The following is a 19,001-nucleotide window of genomic DNA, read 5'->3' on the forward strand; positions in this document are numbered from 1 at the left end:
AAAAAAAATCCTGGCTACAACAGCACAAGATGCTATGGGCCTATTTTGACAAGGGGTCTGGAGCTGTAGCTCCATCTGCCCCATTGTTAATCCGGCCCTGCCCATAGGAAAGGATTGGGGTGTGCAACGCGATTGGAAGCAAACACCATCTGAAGATGGCGAATCCTCCCGCAGTCAAGCTCCGAAAATATTGTATTTTCGGAGCTTTATGAATTTCTGTCCCCATACTAGTGTATGGGAACAGCGGGCCATATCGGAAGGGAAAGGTATTCAGGAGATATCTGTGATATCTCCTGCATTACCTTTTAGATGAATGGCTCTGTGACAGAGTGGGTCTCTCCCACATTCTGAGGAAAGGGTTAACCTCCCTATAGCCAGCGAGGAACCACACTCTTACCTCAATTAAGACCAGCTAAGGTACAGTATAAAAACCTGGTAAATTTAGTTAGTCAGCACTCTCTATGCTGGACAATCTGAACCATGACTGTGCTGGCACACAGCACTCTGCTCGTTTGAACTGCTGTCTCATGTAAACTGAATTGTTGTTCCTGAACTGTTGTTTGCCTTATAAAAGAAATAATTACCCAGACTCTGCCTTTTCAAGTCTGGAATAAAAATCTTACTGTTTGTATCATCTCAGTCTCCCATTGGTCGTCTGAACTTAGCAGCTACATTGTGGTGTCTGAAGTGAGATAAAGTGGGTCCTGTGCCAAGGATTCTAAAGAGACCACCATGGAAGCAATTTTGCAACAAATGTTGGATGTTTTTAAATAGCAGCAAGCAATGGTAACTGCTCCAGCACTTCCCAAAATACAGGCTTCAGATGACATGGAGGCCTTTCTTACCACATTTGAAAGGGTTGCTTCCGTGCAAGCATGGCCCAAATATTCATTGGCCATACAGATAGCCCCTCTGCTAATGGGGGAGGTCCAAGCAGCATATGCCTCCCTCTCCCTGGAAGATGCAAAAATATATGATCGAGTGAAGGCTGCCATAGCGGATTGATTTGGCCTCTATCCAGAAGCATACCGGCGCAAATTCAGGTCTGTGTCCTATGATCCTGATGGAAGGCCATGCGTCCTGGCCCAGAAACTCACCAACCTTACAGTTAAATGGCTGCAGCCGGACCTACATAATTCTGCCTGGCAGGTAGAGTTGGTCATTCCCGAACAGTTTGTTGCACCTCTCCCTGCCAAAGTTGCCCTCTGGGTACAGCTGCATCGAGTTGAGAATTTGGATTCTGCTTTCCGGCTAGTGGAAAATGCCTTGCTGGTGCAGGATGGTATGGATAACCTTTCTTCTTTAATTGCTCCGGAGTCTCCCCATCTGTCTCCACAGCAGGCGTTGCATTAGGAATTGGTGCCCCCATTTATAGATTTGGATTGGACCCCTCGCAGACGATGGGTCCGAGGAAATTGAGGCCCACAGCTTCACCCTTGTCTTCACATAAAGAGGGTTTTCAGCCCAGAAGTAATTCTATGGGGCAGGTGATGGCCGCCTGTTTTCCAGAAGATGGAGGTCCAAAGTTGGGACTTCCCCAATAACTCCAGCTCGTATGTTCGTCATGTGGCCATGGTGGGCATCAAGAATAGGTGTGTCCACAGATGGATTGCTCTTTTTTTTTGGTGTCTTTACAACTATAGAGACCTGCCCTCAACCATACACTAAAATCTATGTTAAATAAGTTTATAGAGACAGAAAAAAGTTGGGATGAGCTTCTACCCTATTTGTTATTTGCAATCAGAGAAGTGCCCCAGGCTTCTACTGGCTTTGCCCCTTTTGAGCTTCTTTATGGGAGGAAGCCACATGGTGTTCTCAAACCTTCTGCTGGAAGCATCGGAAGAACAACCAATAGAGGGTGAAAGCATCCTTCAATATGTGGTCCAGATTCATAATTGCATAGACCTATTAGGTCAATTGGCCCGGGAAAATTTGGTAAATGCACAGGAGGCTCAAAAACGTATCTATAACCATAATGCTCAAACTCAAGTTTTTTCACCTGGGGATAAAGTCCTTTTGTTGTTACCTACTCAGGGAAGTTAATTACTAGCAAAGTGGCAAGGTCCATTTGAAGTAATTAGAAAGGTTGGCAAGTAAATTATGATGTCTCTCAACCTGACTACCATAGAGGTAGGCAGATTTACCATGTTAATCTGTTGAAAGCATGGAAGGATCAAGAGCTGTTTTTTGTAGACCCTGGTAATGGCCATAGTGACCTTGGTGCACAGATACCTCAGTCCGATGGAGTCTCTCCACCCCTTGAATCTTTGAATTCAGACAAGCTGAAGCCTCCCTTGGGGAACCTTGTTAATTAATTCTCAGATGTTTTTTCTGATAAACCAGGGAGGATCAATTTAATTTTACATGACAATGTAACCCCACCTGGCATAATAGTTCGACAAAGACCCTATAGGCTTCCAAGTGTAAAAAACAAGCACAGGTAATCAAGGAAATACAAGAAATTTTGGAGTTAGGGGTAATTGAGGAGTCATCTAGCGACTGGTGTAGCCCCATTGTTATGGTCCCGAAACCAGATGGTTCCACAAGATTCTGCATAGACTTCCGCAAAGTTAATGCAGTGTCCAAATGTGATGCCTACCCAATGCCAAGGGTCGATGACTTGCTTGATAGGTTACGTCCGGCCAGATATATTTCTACCCTTGATCTTATGAAGGGATATTGGCAAATTGAGCTGATAGAGGAAGCAAGGAAGAAAACTGCTTTTTCTACTCCATTGGGCCTCTGTCAGTGGAAAACAATGCCTTTTGGCTTGCATGGTGCCCCGGTCTCTTTTCAGAGTGTAATGGACCGGGTGCTTCACCCTCATCAGAATTATGCTGCAGCAAACTTGGACAATATTGTCATATATAGTCAGCATTGGAATGCCCATGTTAATAGGCTTAGGGCTGCTCTTCAGTCTTTGAGAGAGGCAGGTTTAACTGCTAATTTGAAGAAATGTGTTCTAGGTAAAAATGAAACTTAGGGTATGTAGTGGGCAGTGGGTGTCTGAAGCCCCTTGTGAGTGAGCTACAGGCACTAGCTGATGCCCCAGTTTCAACTACCAAGAAAGAGTTAAGGTCCTACTTGGGTTTAGCAGACTATTGCAGGAGGTTTTTGCCACAATTTTCTACCTTAGTGGCTTCTTTAACAGATCATTTGAAAAATTCTGCTCCAAATAAACTTGTGTGGTCTAGGGACTGTCAGTCTGCGTTCACCAAAATTAAACATCTATTGTGTATAGGCCTGGTTTTAAAGTCTCCAGATTCTACCAATCCTTTTGTCATACAAACAGACTCCTCAGATGTGGGCTTGGGTACAGTTTTGTGTGAGAAGTTTGATAGCATTGAACACCCTGTTCTATATCTTAGTAGAAAGTTGTTCCCATGAGAGACTAGGTATTCTGTAATAGAAAAGAATGCCTTGCTATAAAATGGGCTCTTCAGTCATTGAGATATTATCTTTGTGGGACAGGTTTACTGTGGTTACTGATCATGCACTGTAAAAATGGTTACAGTCTATGAAAAATTCTAACGCAAGACTGACAAGGTGGTACCTGGCTCTCCAGCCTTTTTCTTTTGAAGTCCGGCACAGACTGGGACGTCTACATATGCATGCGGCTTTTTTTGGCCCGAACTGGGCTGGAGAGTCGGACTTCCGCCGCTGCCGATTTAGGTTTGCCCTTTAATGAGGGATGTAGGTACAGAGTGTATCTCTCCCACATTCTGAGGAAAGGGTTAACCTTCCTGTAGCCAGCGAGGAGCCACACCCTTGCCTCAATTAAGACCAGCTAAGGTATAAATACTTGGTAAGTTTAGTTAGTCAGTGAAAATGTGAGGGAGAGGTTGCACCTTTAGCAACTCTCTCTATGCTGGATAATCTGAACCATGACCGTGCTGGGAATACTCTGCTCATTTGAACTGCTGTCTCATGTAAGCTGAATTATTGTTCCTGAACTGTGTTTGCCTTATGTAAGAAGTTATTACACTGACTCTGCCTTTTCAAGCCTGGAATAAAAAGCTTAATTGTTTGCATCATCTCAGTCTCCCATTAGTCATCTGAACTTACCAGCTACAGGCCCCAAAACTTAATTTCTACAAAAGCAGGTGAAAATGTTAAATGTATGTATTTGAAACTGTTAAATGTACTTTGAATTTAACAACGCTAACAGTCTAAACATGCAATAACGGGAGTGACTAGTGAGTAACCCGAAGGTGTTCTTTAATCACTCCTTGTAAGTTTGGGAGCTGTGTATGTTGCTTGGACATAATATCTTAGCTCTAACCTAAGCACTTTCATGTGGATTCATTTATAAGTCCTTCTCACGTTCTAAAGGACTTCCTCAAACATTTACTGCAGTCCTCTATGGAATAAACCTCTAAACTAAAGCATTGTTATTTGATCATATAATGATTATGGACTTTTAAATGGGTTTAAATGTCAGAAGGAGTTTAATACTGCTGATGAATAATCAGGGAGTGTTGCTGAACTCATGTGCACTTACTGATACATTCTGATTATTGCACTCTGAGAAGAAACTGTTTTGATACATTGTATATACAGTATAAATAGATAAATTTTTTACTACTGTGTTCTGTGAGAACATAAGATTATTATATATGTGATCTGTATGTCGGATGCTGTTGGATTTTATGTTGGGTTTTTTTCCAGAATAAATGTCAAAGGATTTTTATCTTTAGCACTGTTGCACAATCTTGGCTCGTTATATACAGAGATTGGTCAGCGCAGATTTCCTCTGTCTTTTGATCTTTTTCTTCCAAACAAGGGAATTACAGATACCCTTTAAGCTTGCTGCAGATCTTTTTTAGTTTTAATTTTATTTTTTGTTTTTGTTTTTTGATGTTTTAAGTCAAATCTGAAACATAGAATTTGACAGCAGATAAGACCCACTAGGCCCATTTAGTCTGCCGCATTTTTAAACATATTGTTACCTCTACTACCTCTGATGGGAGGCTATTCCACTTGTCCACTAGCCTTTCTGTGAAGTCATTTTTCCTCAAATTTCCCCTGAACCTACCACCCTCCAATTTCAGAACATGTCCTCTTGTTCTAATACTTATCTATCTTTGAAGAATGTCTCCTTCCTTTACCTTGTTATATTTGAATGTTTCTATCATGTCCCCCCTTTCCCTTCTGTACTCCAAACTATACATATTAAGATCTTTTAGTCTTTCCTGGTAAGTTTTGTGGTGCAGACCTTGCACTATTTTAGTTGCCCTTCTTAGGAAAATCTATGGCCTCCAGAACTGAACACAGTATTCGAGATGAGGACATACCAATGACCTCTACAGTGGTGTTATCATTACTTTCTTTCTGCTACTGATTCCTTTCCCTATGCAACCAAGCATCTGACTTGCCTTCCTCATTGCTTTGTTACAATGTTTGCTTGTCTTTAAGTCACCTGAAATAGTCACTCCTAGATCCCTTTCCTCTTCAGTAGTTTCCAGTATAGTGCCATTAATACTATATTTAGCCTTTGGATGTTTGAGACCCAAGTGCATGATCTTGCATTTTTTGGCATTAAACTGTAGTTGCCACGTTCTTGACCATTCCTCTAGTCTACCTAGATCATCAAACATTTGTTTTACCCCTCTGTATCAACTTAATTTTAGAGCTAGTACCATTTCTAGTTTGTATTTTAGCCTGTACATTGGTGGGCTCCTATTGGTGCTTTGTACACCATAGTTCTATTTCCTAAATCTATAGATGGTTTATACTGGTCTATACTGGTCATGTGCAGCATTCATGTTTGGTCCTGTCCCTTATACTGCATGTTGTGTCTGAAGTTCTAGGAAAATCTAATTACATACTACAGCTATTGTGGTCATGAATAGTTTATTTGTATGGTGACACAAGGGTTCCGCAGCACCTTACAAAGTACATTAATATTACTGTATTTATGTTTTGTACTGTAAGTCACTGGTTTCTTGTTACCTTATTTATTAAATTAGTGAACAAGAAACCAATTACTTACAGTACAATACAATGCAGGACAAAGACAAGGTTTATATACATTGTGCATTAGCAATAATAATGATCAATAAGCAACAGGGCTTAAGCAACCAGGTGTTAGGTGCCCTTGTTGGGAGTAAGGAGTAGATAAAAGTATAAGTAAGGAGAAGCACAAGAGGGTAGAGGGCCCTGCTTGTGAGAGCCTACACTCTAATGGGGAGAGGCAGACAAACAGGTGTGACACAGATGGGGTAGACAGGGAGAAAGGAACATGTAGCAGTGGGTAAGAATGAGAGCTGAAAGACTGATGAAGTACTGGGTCTTTAGAGCCAGTTTGTAGATTTGTAGGAAACTGGAGAGTCCTATTGGCAGAGGGAGAGAGTTCCAGAGGTAGGGAGTAGCATGGGCAAATCTTGGAGGTGGGAGTGGGAGGAGAGGTGGCGTGCACTTGTTGAATGAAGAGGGATGACTGAAGTGTAAAGGGAGATGAGGTGAGATTTAAATCGGAGAGGAATGGGTAAAGGCTTTATAAGTGAGTGTAAGGACATTGAATTAGGTTCTAAAGGAGAAGGGGATCCAGTGGAAGGTTTGTAGGAGAGGGAAGGCAAATGTAGAAAGTTTGGAAAGAAAGATGAGCCAAGTAGCAGTATTGAGGACAGATTGGAGTGCAGAGAGGTGGGAGTCAAGGAGGTCAGATAGGAGGAGGTTACAAATGTCCAGTCTGGAGATTACCAGTGAGTGTATGAGGGTTTTAGTAGCATACTGGGTGAGAAAGGGTCTGATCTTTGAAATATTTTTTAGATGGAAATAGCAGGACTGAGAGGTGCTGAATGTGTGGGAGAAGTCCAGGATACCTCCAAAATAGCACACTTTGGGGCTAGAGGAGATAGTTGTGCTGTCAATTGACAAAGAAATTGTGGGAAGTGAGGTTATTCAAGAAAGTCGGAAGATGATCAGCTCAGTCTTAGACATATTAAGTTTAAGAAAGCACTTGGACATTCAGGAAGAGATAGCAGAGATACAGTTGGAAATATGAGTGAGGAGAAAGGGGGAGAGGTCAGGGGAGGAAAGGTAGATCTGAGTATCATCACCATAGAGATGATATTGGAGGTCAAAAGAGCTGATAAGTTCACCTAGAGAGGACATATAGAGGGAGAACAGGAGAGGTCCAAGAACAGAACCTTGGGCAACACCTACTGTAAGTCATGAGAGGAGACAGAGAAGAAATGTCCAGAGAGGTAGGAGAGCCAGGAGAGGGCAGTGTCACATAGACCAAGGGAGTGAAAGATTTGCAGTAGGAGAGGATAGTCCACAGTGTCAAAGCAGCAGAGAGATCAAGGAGAATGAGCAGAGTGTAATGGCCATTGGACTAGGCAGCAAGGAGGTCATTGCTGACTTTCGTGAGAGCAGTTACAGTGGAGTAGAGAGAATAGAAGCCAGACTAAAATGGGTCAAGGAGGGAGTGGGAGGAAAGGAAGGCAGTAAGGTGATTGTAAACAATACACTCAAGGAGTTTGAAGACAAAAGGGAGTAGAGAGATGGGTCAGTAGCTGGAGAGAGTGTTATGATCAGGGGTAGGTTTTATAAGAGTAGGGTAGAAAAAGGCATGTTTGAATGTAGAAGGGACAGTGCCAGATGAGATGGAGAAATTGAGGAGATGGGCAAGATGGGAATATGTAGAAGGAGAGAGGTAGCGGAAGATACGGGAAGGGATAGGGTCAAGGGGGAAGGGGAGGAGGACTGGATGAGGGCCATGACTTCCTCTACAGATACAGGGGAGAAGGATGTCAGAGTTGGTAAAATGGATGGGGAGGGGTGGTCTGGGAAAGGTGGGGGTGCAGCGCTGAGGGTCTGGTGGGATATGGTGTTCTGATGTATGGAGTAAATTTTAGATGTAAAGTAGGTGGCAAAGTCAAGAGCAAAGAGCGTGGATGGGGTGGGCAAAAGAGGGAGTTGAAGGTGGAAAAGAGATGCTGGGGGTTTGAGGACTGGAAGAGGTGAAATATGACTGTTTAGAGAGGTAAAGGGCAGCACTATAGGATGAGTGCATACATTTTGAAAGAGAGGAAATCTGCCTTAGTGATTTTCTCCCCACTGTCACTTGGCGGATCATGAACACTTTTGCAGGTATCTGGTGCATTTTGGAATGCCAGGGTTGAGGTGTGGCTCTGCGAGGGTGAGTAGTGATTGCTGGAGAAACAGTCAAGAGCAAAAGTAAGGGAGGCATTGTATAGGGAGGTGGCTTGTTAAGGGCAGAAGAGAGAGGAGAGGGGAGAGAAGTGAATCAAGCAGGGAGGAAAAATTAACGGAGTTGATAGCCTCAATGTTATGCTTAGTGATGATGGCCTTAGGAGGTAGAGGTGGGAAAAGAGCAAGAGATAAGCTAAAAGAGAGGAGGTGATCGTCAGAGAGGGGGAATTTAAGTAATTGGAAATATCACAATGATGAGGGAAGACCAGATCAAGTGAGTGTCCACTCACATGGGAAGGTGATGAGGTTCATTGGGAGAGACCAAACGAAGATGTGAGGGTAAGGAGTTTAGAGGCAAAGTATTCTGTGGGGTTATAAATTAGAATATTGAAGTCACCTAAGATAATGGCGGGAATGTCTGAGGAGCAAAAGTGAGAGAGCCAGAAAGCAAAGTTGTCAAGGAATTTGGAGGCAGGGCCAGGAGGACGGTAAGTGACAGTTACTCAAAGGTGTACTGGTTGGAGGAGGCGTATAGCATGAACCTCAAATGTAGAGCATGTAAGGGATCTTTCTGAGGATATGAATTATGAATAGTTAGGAGTAGCCAAGGGATAGAATGACCAACACCACCACCATGGTGACCCCCGGGCTGGGGGGTGTGAGAAATTGAGGCCCCCAGAGGAGAGAGCTGCAGGAGAAGTGGTGTCAGAGGGTGAAGTCCAGGTTTTAGTAATGGCTAGGAGATGCAGGTAGTTGGAGATGAAAAGGTCATGGGTGGGGACCAGTTTATTACAGACCAATCTGGCATTCCAGAGGGCACAAGATAGAGGGACAGCATTTGTGGTAGAGATGTGAATGAGATATCAGGGTTGCTGTAGCGAGGAGGTGAGATTAATTTGGGTACAGAGATGAATATACTGTAGCAATAAAGCAGGTTGCAACTGGAACCCTCGCCCCGCATTTGCCAGTGAGTTCTCCCCACAATTATTTGTTCCCAGTGTGCTCCGATGGCACTGGTGGTAGGACAGTGAATATAGTGATCACTATACACCTCATGCATCAGTGTACGATGAGTGCTGCAGTGAGGATGCAAATTGGAGCATTGAGGAGGAATGTCCTCTATGGACTTGGGTGCAAGTGAGGCAAGGGTAGCAAACCAGGCAGCCTCTGGCAACATGTGGCCCAGGAATGGTAATGATGCAATAATCATTTTATAAATGATTAAAACAATTAGTATTTACATGGACAATAAAAGACAATGTATGACCCTGGAATTCTGAGAATTTAAACAAAAATCTAACTGAGTAAATACATTTATTAATTACTATTATTATTATAATAATAATAATAATAATAATAATATATAATTAATGGTGCCCAGTGTATAGTGGAAGATGTTTTCTCCTGTTCTCCATCCTAGTGATACATACATCCAACAAAAAGGTAATTTACAATAAAAAATAAATAGTATTTCTTAGATAAACTGATAAACTAACCATTGCAAGTTATTTACTGAGATTAGTTATTAAATAGTCAATAGCGTATTTGCATTGTTATTAGCAAGTAGCATGTCTTTTCATATAATTAATCCAGGATTTGGTTAGAAATAACTTCAGAGCTTCCCAGCAAGACATTGGATTGACCCAGATCCGGAATATACATTAGGCAACCTAGGCTCCCATCTATGGCCCAATTGGCACTGATGGCCCAAATTACTGTAACCAGTTATTATGTGATAATATAATGGAGAGTAGAAAGTGTGGGGGGTAGGTGGGGGGGACTAGTATGTTGCTTATGGCCTAGTCGAGTCTTAATCCAGCTCTGGTTTGGTCAAATCATTAGGCTACATCTGGAAAAAGTCCAATTTAGATGCACAAGACCAAATATGAGCTAAAATTGCAATCAGATGTAGTATTTAATCCTAATTTCAAATTAGGGTTGGGTTCAGTTGATATCGATATTTATTTAGTATACACATCACAGGGCTTTCTTTATCAATGAGTTTTATCATTCACAATGAGGAATAAAACTCATTGCGTATGATAAATGGTTCTCCAGCTAATCGGCTCCCAACTGTCATCAGTTAGAAAAATGACAGTTGGGAGCTGATTGGCTGGAGCACCATTTATCATATGTAACGAGTTTTATCACTTGTTGTGAATGATAAAACTTGTTGATAAATAAGGCCCTATGGGGCAGATGTACTGTATGAAGCTCTGGAAAGTGATAAAGTGGAGAGTGATAAACAACCAGCCACTCAGCTCCAAACTGTCATGTTACAGGCTGTGTTTGAAAAATGACAGTTGGGAGCTGATTAGTTGGTCGTTTATTACTCTCCACTTTATCACTTCCCAAAGCTTCATACATCTGCCCCTATATCTGTTTCCATTTTCTGTACAGTGTACTATTACTAATAACAATGAGTACAAAATATGTACTATTTGTTGAATTAATTTACATGTATTCATTTAACAATAACAGAATTAGATTAACACCCATCTGAAATGATACTAAAGTAATATCTTAAATTAGTAATACTAGTAGCATCAGTAGCAGTAACAATCGAAGTACTACATTTTTATTTTTATTTATTTTCCAAAGTAATACAGAATAAAGATATAAAATACATGTGGGTATGTAAGAAAGGTATCAAGATTAAGTCCCTCTACATTTTCAGTAGATGCAGAGACCACAGGAAATAAATAATGTCTGACATTCTAGGAAAACCTGAGGCGCATATTTATCAAGTGGTTTATTGCATCTGGTTTGAGATAATGATCGCTTTTACGTGATGTTATTTTATAGGGGTGGTTTATCAAGCAATTTGTTATTTTGGACATGTTCGCAAATCAAGCTGATACAATGACATTGATGGCATCGTATTATCATTCATGAGATGGTGTCATCAGTTTGATCATTGTTTATTACTGTTATTTGTGCGATTTTGCTTTTGGAAAAAATACTGTTTAAAAAAAAAAAAATCATATCATTTATTGAACACTGATTCTTAGGTCACAAAACCTAATTCACATTCAGTATATCTGGGTCAGGACTTCTGTGTCAAATGATAGGAAGAGACTTAGAGCAGAGGCAAAGGACATATTTAAGGATGTAGGTCAGGTGCAGACATGTATTAGATACGGACGCCAGGATTAGAACAAATATCTCCACAGAGCAGGAGGAGTGATAATAGGGTGAGAATGGAGTCAGGTACTTCCAGGGCACAGGACTTTAACAAATCGTTCTATTGCGAAAAGGTCACCACACTTTTTTTTTTTGTTAAATGTACCACAAGATGATTACCTGACAAACAGCAGTAGTAACGGGTTTCACCAAAAAATGACTTTCCAGCTGTGAAGAGGGTGTTCCATCTCCGTTTACAGACTCTGCACCAAAGCACATGAAGTGTCCTAAAAGAACAGACACAAATAATTAACAATGAAACTGATGTTGCTTTAACAGGTACTGTACATTGGGCCAGATGTACTAAGCTCTGAACAGTGATAAACTGGAGAGTGATAAACCACCAGCCAATCAGCTCCCAACTGTCATTTTTCAAACACAGCCTGTGACATGACAGTTGGGAGCTGAGTGGCCGGTCATTTATCACTCTCCACTTTATCACTTTTCATAGCTTAGTACATCTCCCAAATTTCACTTCCAAATTCTGAGAATACTTTAAACAAATAATCCACTCTGTCAAAGAAAGCTGTATAAGATACAGTGAAATGTTATTTACTATGTATCAGTAATTACAATGCCAGGAACCAAGTGGCACCTTAGGATATTATTAACATTCCAGTGTTTTGTTTTTATTTTTGTTTTCACTGCCCCACTTTACAACTTACTGATAAACTGACTTTTCTTAAAGAATAACTAAACACTTACTGAATGTTAATATGGATGCACATTGTGGGCCATAATCTATTAGCTGCGAAAACGATAAACTTACACATCTTAAATTTTCACACTGTTTGCCCGAATAGATCACTTTTTCGTATGTAAGTGCATCCCCGTTATTCGCGCAATCCTATTGCAAAAGACGCAATGCGGCTATTCGTGTGAAAATTCTCCATGCTGTCAATGTCAAAGTACAGGTGAAAATGGGGAAATCTGTCTGTACCCCAAAAAAAGGTAAACTAAGATACGGTAGTAGTGTACAAGTATATTAGTGGCCATAATCAAAGGGTTTGGGGTTCTTACATTGTGTCAGATGTCTGTTATACTGTATGCATTTTTCTGTAACAGTAAACAAAAAATATTAAAAAGCGATATTTTTGCCAAAATAAATGCTGTGTTTAATTTGGGGGTACATTAAAATGGGTGTAAGTATATTTTTGTGTCATAAAAGTGCATTTTTAATAATGTTAAAAATACACCTGTCACTTGCACCTGCAGTCCTAAAAACCACCTGTCCCATCCATTCAGCCCCCCAAAATACCTATCCCACTTTTGTAAAACCAATTTTCAACACTTTTTTTCACCCCAAAAATTACATGTCATTATTGACCAAATTTAAATTTGTATTTAAGGGGGGTGTCCAAGAGGTTCTGAACCAAGTCCTGACATTTTTAGCCAAAGTAGGGAATTTGCACAACTTTACACCTGTTCTGAGATGATAAACTCTTTGCCGCTTTTGTCTATGGAGAATTTGCACGTGCAAAAACCGCGGCAAATAGGTTAGCCCGATAAGTATTTTTTCACACGATAAGACATTATTTCCCCGAAAAGCAGCTTATTGCAGCTAATAGAATATAGCCCTGTATGCATTATTAAGCTACAACAGAATTAAATGACCTAAGTCAGTGGTTCCCAAACATTCTTGAATCACGGCACCCTACAGTATCAGCATTTTCATTGCGGTACCCCTAGGTCAACATTTTTATTTTTTCAGCATAAAGTTTATTGAGAAAGTTACATCAAGTGGAGGCAATGATATACAGAGTATCAAAAAGAGAACATGTAGTCCATGGTGACATTTTGGTTGTCTAAATAATGTACCTGTCAACATTATGGTGTCTATGGGCCTACTTTAGCAGTGAAGGCAGATTCCCGATTATTAGAACGAGTCCTGCATGATCACACGCAGGCCCCCATATACCTCTGCCTGAATGGCAGACACAGGCCTATACAGGGCAGTGCGGGGACGGCCTGCATTCCTGGAAACAGGAGCATGTCGTTCCACGTTTTCCAGGAGTGGCAATGTACATGGACGCTGATTCCTGGCCTTGCATGCCGGCCAGCCTGCCTAAGCTGAGTCTTACTCAGCTGGTCGGCGTCATCCAACATTACCACCATCGTGTGCATTTGGATTTTCACAAGGATGGAATTGCAAAGCTGCTTGTTTGCGGCTTTGCAATTCCGTCCTCTGCTGAATTAGGGGGTCATTCAGACCCACTCGCGAGCGGCAGTACGCTCGCAAGTGGGTCGATGTTCCCCACTGCGCATGCGCACGATGGACGGAGCACCATCGTGCGCATGCGCGAGACCCGGGGAGTGACGGGCTTTCCATCACTCCGGGTCTCGCACCAAAGGGGGTGTGCTGTCGATGTTGATTGACAGCACGCCCCCTTTGGTGGGCGTGCCGGGGGCGTGGCGGCCAGACAGAGGCGTTCCCATGGGAACGCCTACCGTCTGAAGCTGGCCCCACTGACATCACTAGTGATGTCAGTGGGAGTGATTTTGGCTCTGATAGAGCCAAAATCACTCTAGGGCTTGCGGTCACCAAGACCCTCCCGCAGGGTCTCGTCGCAAGCCCGATGGTCGCGATGGTCTTGACCATTGCGACCATCATCATGGACGCTCGCTATAGCTGTGGGTGGTAACCCACAGTTATGCGAGCGTCCATGAGGCCGCTCCAAGTTGAGGGAGGAGGGCCCTGATTCAGAGCGAGCGCTCTGGTCAGAGTGTCCGGCTCTGAATCAGGCCCAGAGACCGGAACTTTGGATTGATTGTTTTTTACCCGAAAGGAACTTTTATGCTGCTATAGCAACTCTAATGCACTGCTTGCTCTTGATTCAGGACATTGGGACAGTGCAATAAAATACCAGTGCAGCATTGGGACAGTGCAATAAAATACCAGTGCAGTATTGGGACAGTGCAATAAAATATCACTGCAGCATTGGGACAGTGCAATAAAACACGAGTGCAGCATTGGGACAGTGCAATAAAACACGAGTGCAGCATTGGGACAGTGCAATAAAACACGAGTGCAGCATTGGGACAGTGCAATAAAACACGAGTGCAGCATTGGGACAGTGCAATAAAACACGAGTGCAGCATTGGGACAGTGCAATAAAACACGAGTGCAGCATTGGGACAGTGCAATAAAACACGAGTGCAGCATTGGGACAGTGCAATAAAACACGAGTGCAGCATTGGGACAGTGCAATAAAACACGAGTGCAGCATTGGGACAGTGCAATAAAACACGAGTGCAGCATTGGGACAGTGCAATAAAACACGAGTGCAGCATTGGGACAGTGCAATAAAACACGAGTGCAGCATTGGGACAGTGCAATAAAACACCAGTGCAGCATTGGGACAGTGCAATAAAACACCAGTGCAGCATTGGGACAGTGCAATAAAATACCAGTGCAGCATTGGGACAGTGCAATATTATAACATTATACCATATGAACTGTTACATTTATAGCATTGCATTATTTGATTCATTCTATATATGTCTAAAACAATTGTTTCTATTATTTTAAATAAACATATGTTTTATACACATGGTGCACCTTTTATGATCCACACATAAAAATCCTATACTAACAACTATTTGTGCCAGGACTGTGCTATATTTCGTTCAAACATATTTCTAGTAATATATGTTATTAACTGATTTATATTACGCCTACAAAATTATGGGCCTGATTCAGAGGTGGACACAGACAGGGACGGCATGAGGGGGGGGGACGATGGGTCCGCCGCTTCCCCCTCTCCCTTACCGGTCAGCAGCCCAGCGCAAGCTGCTGTGTGTTGAGCTGCAGTGGGACCAAGGAGACTGCTGCTGCTGAACTGCAGCAGCAGTCTCCTTTCCTCTGCATGTGTGGGGGATTCTACACTGGATTTGCCTCTGGCTGGGGGACTCACAGCGCCCCCATCAATTTTTTTCTAAGGGGCGTGGCCACACCTCCCGCTATTAGGCTCCACAGTACACAAACACTTCAGTGACATGTTCACTTCACGCCAATAAGATGGTCCATCTCTGTACATCTGTTTAACTACCTCCCAGTCACTGCCCAGGAATGTGAAAAAAGGTATTGGGCGCTAGTCAAATAAAAGGTACATTTTAATACATATTCACAATACAGAAAAATAATATAAGCGATGCATAATTGAAAGTAAAAATGAAGAAATGAAAAAATAAAAAAATAAAAATAATATTAAATAAAAAATAATAATAAATAAAAAATAAAAAAAATAAAAAAATATATATAATAAAATTAAAAATAAATAAGGACAAATAAATATACAATTGAGCAATAGAATCAGCATGCACCACAATTAATATGGTACTATATAATCAGAAGATCAGCTCTGAAATAGACCAGGTATTACTGCGTAGCAGCTCAAAAAGATCCCATATGGAAAAAAATCTGGCTTGTAATATAAGTGTCATAAAATGTCACATTATGACTCCATTTGGGATGGATACTTGATATCCTTGTTATGGAAACATGGCAAATTCACAAGAGTCTTAACAGCACAATTCTTAAAAGAAATCAGTTTGCTTCATGTGCCGCTCTTTGTAAATAGATCCAATTTAGATACTTTGTAAATGGTAAAGCTGTAAAGTTCACACATGGGTTGCCGGTAGTAATTTAAAAAAACATGCATGTATTTTAAGAATCATCTCATTCACGTGAAAGGTAAGGTAAAAAAAGCCCAAGGGTGTCCCTTGTCTCAATAGCGGTGCTGCCCGCTGAGTAAGGCAGAGAGATTACCAGTCGCGATGTTTCCAAATGGAGCAGGGAACTACAGTCAGAGGGGATGGCAGCCTGCAAACCTTCAGTCTTTTATCCGGTGGGCACTTGTTACGCGTTTCTCCGCCTCCAACCTATCAGCGGTTTCCTCAGACAGTGAGACAAGGGACACCCTTGGGGGTTTTTTACCTTACCTTTTACCAATAGTTTTGAATAAAATAAACAGGTATAAGACTGGCATATATGTTGAGTCTCCCATATCCAAATATTCCAAAATATGGAATTATTTTAGCATGACTGAGATAGTGAAACCTCTTTGATGGTTCAAAGTACACAAACTTTGTTTAATGCACAAAATTATTAAAACTATTGTATAAAATTACCTTCAGGCTCTGTGTATAAGGTGTATATAAAACATAAATAAATTCATGTATGTACACAAACTTTTGTGAGCCACAAAATTATTGAAAATATTGTATAAAATCTGCAGGCTGTGTGTATAAGGTGTATATAAAACATAAATGCTTTCTGTGATTAGATTTGGGTCCCATTCCCAAGATATTTAATTACTTTATGCAAATATTCCAAACTATGGAATATTCCGATATCCAAAACACCCCTGGTCCCAAGCATTTTGGATATTGGAGACTCAACCTGTATTAACTTACATTTGTTTTACATATACTGCTGCTGGAACTAGCAAGAATAGAGAACAGTCTTCCAATGAAAGTTGGGTTCTTAATGTCTGACACTGAATCAAATGACCAAAGACCTTTCAAGACCTCTGTAATACCCTAGTGAGTTCATGCACAGCACTTCTGTGACTTGCTGTCAGAATTTATGGCAGGTTCTTATGGTCCTTGGCTAACCTTTAATTTTTAAATATTAACTCTTTTTTTATTACATATTGATTCACCTGAATTTTTAGAAACATGATAATACTCTATATGGATTGACCATTAATTTAACTTTACATAGATATCTCACATTACCAACTCCTGACACTTAATATAGAGAAATAAGTCATATGGTTTTGGTAAATGATAAATATGTGTATTAGACACATAATGCGGCTCTCAGTCCTCGGAATATTATATATGATGCTAGTATAAAAACAGATCACAACTAAGATTTTGATAAAATTGTAGTTTGCTTTGTACTAATATTAAGGAATGTAGACATAGATAAAGCTGGCAGTCATAAAATCCTTGGTTCACTGCCTAGCTAGCCCCTGGATGGAGCCATGAGGATCGGCTAAGTAACAGGAAGCTCCCCAAGCACAGGACTTGGCTGACTGAAGATGCTTTTTAGAAGATGCACATTTTCCCCACTAGGTGATGAAATGTCATAGCCCCTGTAAGAGAAGCTAGTCATTGTAAATGAAAGCCTAGGTAGATTAACCAATGAAGTATTTACACCAAAATGTAAATGAAAGGTACTCTCCTTATAATGTATTAAACAGTTTTATTTTAATATTTAATGCTATTAACTTGCAATTATGCCCTTGTGACAACATCAGTTATGACATATAAGTATACAATATATATAGTCAATTATTACATATACAATAAACTCTCCCAAATGGAAAGGCTTTGCACCAGGACAAATGCAATGAAGAAAAGTTGTTATTTTACTGAAAAAGTAACAACACATATGGACTCTAATGTAATGATGCTGTGCGCCCAGAATTTATTGGTCTTTATGGATCCTTCTTGAACAAGTCCTACCCCTCCCCTACAATTGTTTTCAGCACCTAGGGAGAGTTACTGGGCAACAGGAAACCCACCCTTATGGCACCCTTGTAATACAATAGTTATCAATACATAACTACTTGTATATAAACTCTACAGAGTATGCAGACTGAATCGAGACAATGCTATGCATCTAATGACCCAGCAGAAAATCAACCCCATAACAGTATCAGTGCCAGCTGCAGTAGAATGTAGGACTTCCAAAAAGCAAGTTTCATTAGCAGGATTAAGATAATGTCAGGCCATTTTGATCCTGGTTTTTTTATATGAATAAAAGTCACAAGAATGTTCTCTCTATTGTATGAGGCCCAAGGATGATTGGGAACTTAAAGTGGCCATGTGAACTACAAAATAGGGACTGAATTTACTCTTTTCCCCAGTCCATCCTCTCAAAATATGTGGATCTAAGACACAAGTATGCAAAAAATTGCACTTGCAGGTGGTGAAAATACAAGTACTATAGGCAGAGTCAGCACTTTGCTGGTGGAGTACATGCACATAAGTGGTGCATGGATTAAGCTGCACCACTTATGTGAGTGGTGCAGCTTAATCCATCTACAGGGAATTCCCAGGATCCACACTGAAGTGACAGTAGTTAGTTTTGAGATAACCACGCTTTTGTATGAAGCCCAGTCACCAAAATACAGATCATCCTTACTGGGGTCTCATTCAATGTCAATCTCCTAAGGGATGTAAAATCCATCAGTAAAAATTAAAAAATAAAACCCAATGCCTCTACCTTCCTGTATCCTAAACTTTAGGATTTCCCAGCCATGTTGGTAGGCATTCCCTCACCCTCAATGTACTCCCTACCTCTTCTTGGAATAAGGGTAGCTTTCAAAGATTAAAAAATATTTTTATATTTAGCTGTGATAAATTGTACACACTAACACCAACTCTTCAACAGACACTCTTTTAAGCCACAATATAATGCAAATAAGACAAATGAGGTGTTATGCAGTTATGCATTATAATTTACCCTGAACTAGTGACAAATAAACAATAGTAGTTGTGATCACAAGTGACGACCAACAATACAAAGTACATAAAATAAATACTAGTGACTTCCATACACTATAGAGAACATCATAGTGACTAATATACAATACATAGAGAACCATAGTGACATAAATACAATACAGAGGGCATCCAAGTGAATA

At 40.9% G+C, this 19,001-nt stretch overlaps 1 protein-coding gene across 1 annotated transcript in view; it reads right to left on the minus strand.

Moving 5' to 3' along the window:
* Positions 1-19,001, minus strand: part of MALRD1 (MAM and LDL receptor class A domain containing 1) — a 612,799-nt gene that overhangs the window by 482,783 nt on the left and 111,015 nt on the right. The window contains exon 10 of the mRNA XM_088478591.1: positions 11,464-11,570. Within this exon, the coding sequence (XP_088334717.1) occupies positions 11,464-11,570 (107 nt within the window). The remainder of the gene's footprint in view (positions 1-11,463; positions 11,571-19,001) is intronic.

The sequence above is a fragment of the Taudactylus pleione genome, unplaced genomic scaffold (genome assembly GCF_031769625.1).
Source record: "Taudactylus pleione unplaced genomic scaffold, aTauple2 ptg000216l, whole genome shotgun sequence".
Lineage (NCBI taxonomy): Eukaryota > Metazoa > Chordata > Amphibia > Anura > Myobatrachidae > Taudactylus > Taudactylus pleione.